The 11,529-nt window shown below is 50.2% G+C and overlaps 1 protein-coding gene across 1 annotated transcript; it reads right to left on the bottom strand.

Moving 5' to 3' along the window:
* Positions 1–2,305: 2,305 nt before the first annotated feature.
* On the bottom strand, positions 2,306–11,142 carry Hmox1 (heme oxygenase 1). The gene is made up of 5 exons (XM_090328594.1): positions 11,015–11,142; positions 9,745–9,865; positions 6,495–6,986; positions 5,291–5,393; positions 2,306–3,060 (listed from the first exon to the last, which is right to left on the bottom strand). Exons 1-5 carry the CDS (start codon positions 11,035–11,037, stop codon positions 2,930–2,932), a joined length of 870 nt encoding a protein of 289 aa, XP_090184720.1. The 5' UTR covers positions 11,038–11,142; the 3' UTR covers positions 2,306–2,929.
* Between the last annotated feature and the right edge of the window lie 387 nt (positions 11,143–11,529).

Raw genomic sequence — 11,529 nt, 5'->3', positions numbered from 1 at the left:
TCAGCCTCCTGAGAAGTGAGAAGCTGGAGCCACTGGCACCCAACTCCACTCCCTTTTTTTGTTTGGGTTTTTTTTTTTTTTTTGGCCAGTTCTGGGGCTTGAACTCAAGGCCTGAGCACTGTCCTTGAGTTTCTCAAGGCTGGAGCTCTACCACTTGAGCCACAGCACCACTTTCATCTTTTTCTGTGTATGTGGTACGAAGGAATCAAACACTGGTGTTCGTGTATGCTAGGCAGCACTCTACCATTAGGCCACTTTCCCACTCCCCACCCCCTTTTTCTTTTTTATAAATGTCCAGTTGTGGCTCACATCTGTATCTGTAATCCTAGCTGCTCAGGAGGCTGAGATCTGAGGACTGTAGTTTGAAGCCAGCCTAGGTAGAAAAGTCTTGACTCTTATCTCCAATAAACTACCCGGATAAAGCCAGAAGTGACACTGGCTCAAGTGGTAAGAGCACTAGCCTTAAGCACAAAGAAGCTCAAAGACAGGCCCAGAGTTCAAGCCCCAGAACCAGAAAGATAAAAATCAAAAAATGCCCTGTTGGCATTAGTCTTAGAAGCGGAGGCAGAAATATTCCTTAAGCCCCACAAGAGCAAAACACTGTTTTAACAAAAATATCCCATTCAAGCCAGGCACGGTGACTCACGCCTGTAATCCTAGCTACTCAGGAGGCTGAGATCTGAGGGTCAAGATTCAAGGCCAGCCTGGGCAGAAAGGGACCTGAGACTTATTTCCAGTTAACCTCTAGACAACGGGAAGTGGGGCTTGGCTCAAAGATAGGGGGGTTGCCTTGAGCTGAAGAGCTCCGGGACAGTGCCCAGGCCAAGTTCAAGCTCCATGATCTAAAAAAAATCCCATTCACCAAAGTCCAAATCAAAGTCAACTTCCATTCTTTTTGAACTCTTCCCTATTACAACTTTTACTGATTAAAACTTGCCCTTGCTGGGTGCCAGTGGCTTACACCTATAATCCTAGCTACATGGGAGGGTAAGAGAGATCTGAGGGCCCCAGTTTGAAGCCAGCTTGGGCGGAAAATGCCATGAAACCCTTATCTTCAATTAAACGTCAGAAAACTGGACCTGACACTGTGGCTCAAGGTAATAAGAGTACCAACGTTGGGGCCAGAAGTGTGGCTTAGTGGTAGAATACTTACCTAGCATGCATGAAGCCCTGGGTTCAATTCCTCAGTACCACATACAAAGAAAAAAGAAAAAGCTGGAAGTGGTGCTGTGTCTCAAGCTGCAGAGCAAAAAGTGTCCAAGGACAGTGCCCACGCCCCGAGTTCAAGCCCAGGACTGGAAAAAAAAAGCTGTAGAAAATATTTGGCTGTTCTCCTTTTGTACAATTCAAGATAATTCCTTTCCCCCCTCCTTCCCTCTTTCATGACACAATGAGTATCTGTGGTCTGTTCCCACAGGAGGAAACTGGGCGCCAGGTAGGAAAGCCTCAGCTGCGATCTGATGCCTAGGTGTTGCGTGTATATATGAGTTCCATGACACGCGTGCCCACAGTAGCTGCTGGATTGGAAGCGTATCTTGCACCAAGGCAACTGAAAGCCTCTCCATCACCAACCTCCCCCTCTTGCCTCTCGGGGCCACATCTCTAGACCAGAGCCCCTGAACATAGAGCCCTGGGCTCTGTGGTATCTCTGGGGGGGTCTCTGGTGTCACCATATACCATAGTGTTTGTTTGGACAGCTGTGGGAGGCAACAATAAGTTTTTCCAATAAGTAGGATGAGAAGTGCCAACATGGACAGTGAATGAAGATGAATATGGGCAAGTAGGCGATTGGCATGGATGAAAATGGAACAATAAAACCGGTAGGAAGTGTTTTAGGGGAAGATGGAAGGGAGCCTGATAAAGGGGTACGACTGATTACATTGTACACTGGAGTGGAAATGTCACAGTAAAATCCACCCCATATAATGTATGCTAATAGAAATAGTAAAGATGTGAAACAACTCGCCCTACAGTTCCAGACTTAATGGCAGAGCCAGGAGGGACAAAGATGCCCTCGAGTCCCAATCCTCGCTTGCTGCTAGTTGTCCCTCCTCTTCCCATCATCCTCCACTGAAAGGTTTTTACTTCCTCAGACGGGGAGGCTGTATGTTCAGTATCTCAGGCCCTTTTGTGACTAGGGGCAGTGGAGGAAGGGCCTGGATTTAGGACCTGGTTCCAGTTCCTCCCTGACCCCCAGACAGGGGTCCAGTTAGCTGTGAGAATGAACACAGGGGTGTGAGGTGACCGTCACAGTCTAATAAGAAGCACATGCAAGACACCGCAGAGCTCATGACAACACTTGCCATTACTAGACAATACCCATTTATTATTTCACACCAACATGGAGTCCAAAGCCACATTCTTGTTAAAAACATCTCTCTCCCTCATCCCACCCCTCTCCAAAAAGAGAGCCCAACCTTGTTATAAAAACAACAAAACATAAGACATGACCATACTGTTCAAGTGGAACCGAGAACAAAGAGTGGGTCCAACGAAAATAAGACAGATACAAGATAGAACAACCTTGTACATGGATAGAAAAAAATGCCTTCCATGACCCTGAGAAAGTGGTCAAGGTCGTGTCAAGGTAGATACTGGGAGCAAGGTTTAAGAAGGCTCAGGATAGCTGCTGCTTTCAGCCAGGCCACATCTTCTGGGTTCTATTGCAAGAACCAGGGCTGTTGGCTTTGCATGTCCAGGCTACTGGATGGCTGTGCTCTTGGGGAGGGGAGGGTACATGTTGGACAAGGGGTAGGGAAGACATGCCAAAGCACCTCCCTCCATTTCAGAGGGATATGAGGAAAAGGATAGAAGCCCCAAAAGCTTCTAGTGTCCATATTGAAAAATCGGGCAAGAGATTTGGCACCTCTCTGAGGAAAAGGTCCTTCACTGGACAGTTCATGGCCCCTGGGGACCAGCACACTTAAATTCAGATTGCATAAAAACCCACAGCCACTGTTGCCACCAGAAAGCTGAAGGTGAGGACCCATCGGAGGAGTGGAGTCTGGGAGAATCTGCTGAGCTGGGCATTCCCTCTAGAAGCCTCTGCAGAAGTGGAGTCTGAAAGAAAAAGGCAGGCACGGTCAACCCCAGGCAGGCAGAGTATCCGATGCTCTGATATCACAGCTCTACTGAACAGAGGGGCCTTGGCACCTGTGCTACAGTCCTTGCCCAAGGCCGGGATTCTACTAGAACCCAAGTGGGTATCCTCTAGCTACCGAATGAATCCCTTCAGAGATGGGGAGTTCACTAGCTCTCCAAACCACCTGTCCTTCCACGCTCAGCTCTGGCGGTTCCTCCTGTGCCCACCCAGGGCATGTGGTGTGGACTCCTGTCTGCGTCCAGGAAGGCCCTCCCTTTAAGCTTTCCTGGTCTGAGCTGTGCATCTTCATCTCAGATGCTGACACATGTAAGAACAGTGGTAAGTAAGGTAATGGGCAGGATGGGAAACAGTGACACCTCTGGGGAAAGAATTTAAATTTAAAACCAGGGCCACAAGCTCTGGCCCCAGCCCCCACAAATAGAGAAACTGTTAGTGAAGTCACAAGGATCTGACTTTTGGAAATATGAGACAATGACATTCCAAAAGAGCAAACATCAAAAAACCTGCCAGGTATGGTGGCTCATGCCTGTAATCCTGGCTATTCAGGAGGCTGAGAATCACGGTTCAAAGCCAGCCTAGGCACTAAAGTCCATGAGACTCTTATCTCCAATTAACCACCAGAAAACCAAAAGTAACACTGTGGCTCAAACTGAGAGAGCACTTGCCTTGACAAAGCCCAGGCCCTGAGTTCCAGCTCCATAACCAGGGGGGGGGGGCCTCCCCCAAACAAAACAAAGACCTCATGGATCAACTCCTCCCCCACACCTTCCATACACACTGTTGAGGACCCATGACCTCACTGCAAAGTCTCCATGTACCACCAGGTGGCCACCTAGTCCCATCTGATCATCCACGAGCTAACCCCCTCTAGGCCCAGTCCTGTCAATGGGGTCCACTGTGGCCCCGGCCTAGATAGAACAGGTGAGACTGGTTGTCCTGCACCACTCCCTCCCTTCTTACTGGTGCCTGGCTGGGTGAGAGAACATTTTGTGGAGTACTTTGGCCTTATTGGAAATCTTCAGATGTTTCTGCTACAGCCGTAGCTTCTGAGGAGCAGCAGGACGGGGGCTGACAGGCAAGACCCAGTCAGTCCCATGTCCTCCCAACATTCCTGGTGGTGTAATAACTAGAAACAAATCCCTGGAATTCCTGCCTTACTTGGAGACCTGTTCATCAGTTCTCAAGAGTCTCCCATCCATCTCAACAAAAATAGCTGGGTGTGGTGGATGGGTCTGTAATCCCAGCTACAAAGGCATCAGAAGAAGGATTGTAGGTTTAGGCCAACCAAGGCCAAAACAAAAACAAAAAACAAAACAAAACCCACAAAGCACTATTTGAAAAATAACTAAAGCAAAAGGGCTGGGATGTGGCTCAAAAAGTGGTAGAGCATCCACTAGGAAGTACAGGTCTTGAATTTAAACCCCAGTGCTAGTGGGTCCCAGTGGTTCACACCTATAATCCTAGCTACTTAGGAAGCTGAGATCTGAGAGGACAGCAGTTCAAAACTAGCCTTGGACAGGGAAACCTGTGAGATTCATATCTCTAATTAATCACCAAAAAGCAAGATGTGAAGCTGTAGCTCAAGTGTCAGACTGCTAGCCTTATGCATAGAAACTCAGGGCCAGCACCCATGCCCTGAGTTCAAGTCCCAGGACAGCACAAAAAATAAACCCAGTATTGCCCTCCAAAAAATAAGCCCAGATAGAATTGGAGGAGGAAGACTGCCTTCTCAGCAGTTTCTGTGTACCTGAGTCAACACACTAGACCAAACTCATCGTAGTTCTTGATTCATAAGGTAGGGAAACACGAGTCATGCTGAAGATTAACCCTGTGCCCTTTGGCCTGCACTTTTCACTTAAAGCATGCAGAAGACAGAAGAGAAAAGAAATTGCAGAAGGAGGGGCCGGGAGTTTGGCTTAGTGGTAAAGTGCTTGCCTAGTCAGGAGGCTGAGATCAGAGGATCATGATAGGTAGCCAGCCCAGGTAGTAAAGTTCATGAGACTCAAACCTCTAACCACCAAAAAAAACAGGATGTGAGCTCCGTCAAACTTCTAGCACTAGCCCTGAGAAAAGAGCTCAGGGACAATGCTAGGCCTTGAGATGAAGCCTTCTACAGCAACTTGCATCCAGAAGTAATCAAGATGAACAGCTAGGCCATTCCCTTCCAGCACGAGATGCCCTCCTCACCTTGCACCCTGCTGCTGGCTCGCCGGTGGAGCCCAGGAGCTTGAGAGTGGCTCTGGTCCTTTGGGTCCAGGGTTGGCAGCAGTCCTTGCAACTCCTCAAACAGCTGGAAGACAAGACACACAGACCCTTGTCAGTGACACACTTCACCAGACCCCAGCTGTGGAAAGTGTCTTAAGCTTGATTATGAAATATTTTGGCAATGATAATATTAGAAGATGTAAAAGCTCATCTATATTTTACTCGGCTTATCAAATACGTTAACAAGCACAATCCTGCTCTTCCTAAACATGGAGTACACCCAACCCAGCCCCTAAAGTAACAGCTGTCCTGAGTGCAGATTCACTATGGCCACTGAAGCTTTTACCCTCTGCACGTGAAGTCCTGGCTCTGCCTGTGCTAAACAGTAGTTGAGCGCTCCTGGCATCTGCATTGTACCTCTAGGAGCTTCCCAGGGCTTGGGACCTGAGCTTATGGATGGCACTCCAGACCCAGGGATGGAGGGCTTTGCCTGAATCTAACCCAAGTCAGGACGCAGAGACACCTAGAAGCCCTTGGCTTTTTCTAGGAGTGACTGGATGTGGGAGAATGACAGAGAGGCACTGTTCTAACAAGTGTCTGCCTCCTCTGGGACCCCCAGCTGGGACTTCCAGCCCCAGGAGGCCCTCAGCAATAGGACACTACACCATCTCGGGTGAAGAGGACCCCACCCCTCAAGCTCCATCCAAGAATTCATCTTCAAGGCTTCACTTCATCTTCACTTCCTTCTTCCCCCAGGACTGAAGCGGCTGTACAAAGAAGCAAGCCACCCTCCTCACTGGCCAAAACGGGGGCCTACCCTACCTACACTGGCCTCATGAGTGTGAGGACGCCTCACAGGCTCCCCACATTTGTCCCTCCTGGGATGGTCACACCCCGCAGGAACAGCAGCTGACACTGCTGGACTAAACTGGCCATACTCCTGAAAGGACTTCTCCCTCACAATGCTAAGATGGGATGTTAGTATCATCCCTATAATGCAGACTGGGAAACTGAGGCATGGAGATATTATGGACTTTTCCCAGGATTACCCAGCTATTAAGCGGCAGAACTAGGACCCTGGTTCTTAAGCCCCTGCTTAGCGCTGACCCATAACAAAGACATACAGGGCCTGGAGGTGCGAGGGTGAGGGGGAAAAGATATCCTGGCCTGGGCCTGGGTCTCTCACCTGGATATTGAGCAGGAATGCGGCCTTGGCTTCTTCAATCACGTTCTGCTTGGTCTTGGGGGTCATCTCCAGCGTGTTCATGCGGGCACGGTAGAGCTGCTTGAACTTGGTGGCGCTCTCGATGTTGGGGAAGGTGAAGAAGGCCAGGCCTTCACCAGAGCTGGGCAGGTCTAGGGCCTTCTGAGCGATCTTCTTGAGGACCTGGCCCCCAGACAGGTCGCCCAGGTAGCGGGTGTAGGCGTGGGCCACCAGCAGCTCGGGCTCGGTGCTCCCCACTTCGTGGAGCCGCTTCACATAGTGATATGTGGCTGACGTGTAAGGGATGGCCTGCTTCCACTGGGGCCCGTACCAGAAGGCCATGTCCTGCTCCAGCGCAGCCTTGCGGTGCAGCTCCTCCGGGAAATACAGGGGGGCGAAGACAGGGCTCGCCTTGTTACGCTCGATCTCCTCCTCCAGAGCCGTGTAAATGTGGTACAGGGAGGCCATCACCAGCTGAAAGCACAAGAACAGGTCTGGCTATCCATTCCTGTACCTGGCCCATGCCTCTGTCACCCTCCCTGCCCGGGACCTGCCTCCTAGGACCCTTCAGTCTTCTCTGGCTAACACAGAGATCTCCCCAGGGGAGATCCACCATGCCTTTCTTAGCCAATCTTACTTAGTTTAACCTTACTCAGTAACAAATGCAGCCTTGTTTAATTCTTACACAAATCCAATAAGGGCAATTTTGGTCTCATTTTACAGAAAACAATGGTTCAGAGGGCTTGAGATCTTGAGGCTGCACAATGAATATGAAATTGGGACCTGGATACCAGTGGTTTACACCTGTAATACTAGCTACTCAGGACACTGAGATCTGAAGATCACTGTTCAAAGCCAGCCTTGAGCAAAAGAGTTCAAGAACAGTACCTCTTGGCCCCAAGTTCAAGCCCCATTACCAGTACAAAAAAAAGAGAAAAAAAGAAAAAGAAATTGTGAGTCTGATGCTGCAAAGAAACACCATGGCTCTAAAGCAGGGCAGAATATGATGAAAGCACTCAGAGGCAGCTGGCCAGGCATCTCTGCGCTCTGGGTGAGACAACGCCTATAGAGCACAGTTCTCCGTCCTGTGGCCCAGCTCTGCTGTCTTTGGGTGCTGAGCTGACCAACAGGTCCCACACTGGGGAAATACCAGACTGAGTTTGCAGGAGGTCAAAGTTAGGGAATTTTCTTTAAGGCTGAGTTATTTCTAAGCGTAAGCATTCTTTTTTGTTAATTATTTTAATTAGTTGTTGTTGCTACTTTGCTGGCTGTGAGGCTTGAACTCGGCGCCTACGTGTAGCCCCTGAGCTCTGTGCTAAAAGTTAGTGCTTTACCACTTTGACCCACAGCTCTACTTCTGGTTTTTTAGTGGTTAACTGGAGATAAGAGTCTCACGGACTTTCCTGCCCAGGTTGGCTTTGAACAATGATTCTCAGATCTTAGCCTCCTAAGTAGTTAAAACTCACCAATACTCGGCATTTGTTATTATGTTAAGTAGGTATGCAAGGGATTACAATTCCATAAACCCAAACATTCTTGGAAATCCCATTCCTTGAGAGGGAAGACAGCTAGAAAGCCTGGTATAAGAGAGGAGAGACTTTCCAGTATGATAGACCCAGCTCTAACTCAGCTCACCCAAGCCCCAGCTGTATGAGCTTGGATGAGTCAATTGCCCTCTGGCCTCAGCTACCCAATGTAGGGCAACAGATGGTTCCAGGTTAGTGACTGTAAGTCAGGTAGTTCCGTTCCACCTCAGCTTTAAGACATACTCCAAACACTTAACTCTATGGGCTGTGCTAGGGTAGAATTAAGCTTCAGAGTTAACCCAGGGAGTGGTGTGGCACTTAGTCTCCTGTCAACTGATTGTACCTGTCATCCTAGCAGCCTAACAGCAGGGAATTCTGGGCTGCCTTGGTGAATGATGCTCAGTTCGAGCTCCCAAGTCTACAGCACATTGCAGCAGTCACCTCTCTGCCCCGACTGCCTGACCATGTGGCAATAACTGGGAGTATATATTCTTTTAGAGGTGGGGGAGGAGGAACACAAAGACCTTCCAGCCACAGAACAGAGCCAGACCTCCCCTTACCAAAGCATCCTTTGTGACCGAAGTGAGGCTCAGACAGGCGTTAGGAATGACGGAACCCAGCTCTCTTCCCCCACATCATGGGTCAAACCTTTCCTAACACAGATTTTCTGTGTGTACCTGTGTACTAGTCCTGAGGCTTTAATTCAGGGCCTGTGTGCTGTTCCCCTTAGCTTTTTGCTCAAGACTGGCCCTCTACCACTTAAGCCATACCACCATTGCAGCTTTTTGGAAGTTTACTGGAGATTAGTCTCATGGATTTTTCCTATTCGTGCTGGCTTTGAACCACAATCCTCAGATCTCAGCCTCCCGAGTAGCTAAGATTACAGGCATGAGCCACTAAAGCAAGGCCACAGATGTTTTTGATGGTGTAAAACACAAATACCTGCCTGTTTTTTGGTCAAGTTTTTCCTTCTACTGGCATGAATTGCACAACCATGCCAGGAAATAGAAAAATCAGAGCCTAGTGTACATTGAATATTTAGAAAGGTCCTGATGTTGAAATCCCATTTCTTAAATGACGGAGAAAAGCAGTTTGGGACAGGCAGCTTGGAATGTTAGCTGAGAGGTCCCGGTCTACTGGGTCCTGCCAGGGCCCAAGCCCATCCTACAGACCCTTTTGCTACTCAGGAGATTGAGGTCTGAGGAGCATGATCTAGTGGTAGAGTGCTTGCCTAGCATGCACAAAGCCCTGAGTTCCATTCTTCAGTACCACATACATAGAAAAGGCTGAAAATGGTGCTGTGCCACAAGTGATAGAGCACTAGCCTTGAGATGCCCAAGGGCAGTGCTCAGGCCGAGTTCAAGCCCCAGGACTGGCAAAAAAAAAAAAAAAAAAAAGAATTGAGATTCAAAGCAAGCCTGGACAGGAAAGGCCTGTGAGACTCTTATCTACAATAAACCACCGGAAAATGAGAAGTGATGCCGTGGCTCAAAGTGGTAGAGAGCTAGTAGCCTTGAGCTGAAGAGCTTAGGGACACCGCTTCTTTCCCAGAGTTCAAGCCCCATGACTGGAGGGGAACAAAAAGACTTCCTTGGCCAAGGCTACGTGGTCCCTGGCCATCCCTGACTCTAGCCTCTACTTTTTAGCTTGAGCCTTGGGCACACATGTCATGTCTCCTCTAGGGTTGAATCCACCAGGCCACTTACCTTAAAGCCTTCCCTGGTGACCTGGCCCTTCTGAAAGTTCCTCATAAACTCAGCATTCTCAGCCTGTATGTGCACCTCCTTGGTGGCTTCCTTCAAGGCTTCAGACAGGTCCTGGGGCAGGCTGCAGAGGGAAAGAGGGAGATCAGTAAAGGGTACTGTCCATGCAGGCCACACCAACATGCTGTAGCTCTCCCTTCTCAGATGGCATCTGCAGAATGAGGAGCCAGCCCTGTCACTGCTGTCACTAAGTTCAACAGACAAAGTTCTTTTTAATTAAAAAAAAAAAAAAAAAGCCCAAAACCTCACAGGGACTTCTACCTGGGCTGGCTTGGGACCTTAATCCTCACATCTCAGCCTCCTGAGTAGCTAGAATTATAGGCAGGAGCCACCCATGCCTGGCTTGCTTTGATTGCTTTTTATTTTATTTTATATTTTGTCTGTTGTGAGGCTTGAACTCTGGCCTGGGTGTTGTTCCTGAGCTCTTCAGTTGAAGGCTATGGCTCCACCACTTGAGCCACAGCGCCACTTCCCATTTTCTGGTGGTTAATTAGAGATAAGAATCTCACAGATTTTTTTTTTTTAGTGCCCGGGGCTGGCTTTGAACCGCAATGCTCAGATCTCAGCCTCCTGAGTAGCTAGGATGATAGGGGTGAGCCACTAGAGCGGGCTTTGACTGCTTTTTAAATCTAGTTGTTGATCGATTTCTTTCAAAGTTGCAGAAGCAAATTTTGTGGAACACCCACCCTCCACTAGGATGCTATTCTCCCCTTCAAACTGCATTAAAAAGTCTAAGACATCCCTCTGTACTCAAAGAGAAAGTCCTGTGGGGATGTGCTATGGGGCAGGACAACCATCCCAGCTGCTGAGGCGGCCAGGCGCAGAAAGATCCCCAGTTCAAGTCTAGCATGGGAGATGGAGCATGTCTCAAAAATCCTAACAACCGGGGATGTAGCTCACTGGTGGAGTCCTGGCAAAGACCCCTGAGCTCAATCACCAGAAAGGAAGGAAGGGAAAGGAGGGAGGGATGGAAAAGGGTCCCCTGCCACACCAGGCAGAGCTACTCCAGGCCAGACCCCCCTAAAGCTGGCTGCTGCGGAGAGGGCTGACACCAGGGAATCCCCCCTCCTTCTCCCTCCCCCAAAGGCCCCGGGCTCAGAAATCACCGCTTCTCCTCCCCCGTCCTTAGGGGCCCCGGGCGGGACGGGGCAGGCAGCCCGAAGGGGTCAGTCCCCGCCCCGCTCCGCGTTCGGGTCCCGGGGCCCACAATTGCCTGTCTTGGTGCTGGTGCTCCATCGCTGGTGGCTGGACGCGGTGCGCGGCTGTGCGGGGACGAGGAGGTCGCGGTCCCGGTCCCGGTCCCGGTCCGGTCGGCAGCTGCTGGCCCAGAGGCTCGGAGGGAGAGGGCGCGGTGAGGAGCGGCGGGCCGGCCTGGCCCCTTTTATACGCGCGGGCGGGTCACGTGGCCCCTCCAGGCCCCGCCCCGCCCCGGCGGGCCGGCCGGGCGTTGCGACACCACCCACCACCACCCCAGGCCAGCGGGAGGGCTGGGGGCCAGTCATATGACCCTAGGAAACAAAGCTCAGCCACGGGATGTTAAAAAAAAAAAAAGGAAATCTGAGTCTCTGCTGTGTGTGATTGCGTGTGTGTGAGATGTCCTGCCAGAACCCCCCACCACAGACCCAGTCCCTGGGTTCAGACACTCCAAGAAGGTTCCAGAAAGCTAGAGGCAGTGCTTTCCCAGAGCCAGAGACGGATGGGCAACACCGTGGGTATAACCACCCCACA

Source organism: Megascapheus bottae, chromosome 2 (assembly GCF_031878675.1).
Source record: "Megascapheus bottae isolate mThoBot1 chromosome 2, mThoBot2.hap1, whole genome shotgun sequence".
Lineage (NCBI taxonomy): Eukaryota > Metazoa > Chordata > Mammalia > Rodentia > Geomyidae > Megascapheus > Megascapheus bottae.
Note: the sequence above shows the minus strand (reverse complement) of the source record. Positions and strands in the feature narration are given on the sequence as shown.

Coding starts and splice junctions, on each gene's coding strand:
- Hmox1 (XM_090328594.1), bottom strand. CDS start 11,037: ATGGAGCACCAGCACCAAGACAG. Junction 9,866..11,014: donor GAGCACCAGCACCAAGACAG/GCAATTGTGGGC, acceptor TTCCCTCTGCAG/CCTGCCCCAGGACCTGTCTG. Junction 5,394..6,494: donor CATTCCTGCTCAATATCCAG/GTGAGAGACCCA, acceptor CTTGTCTTCCAG/CTGTTTGAGGAGTTGCAAGG.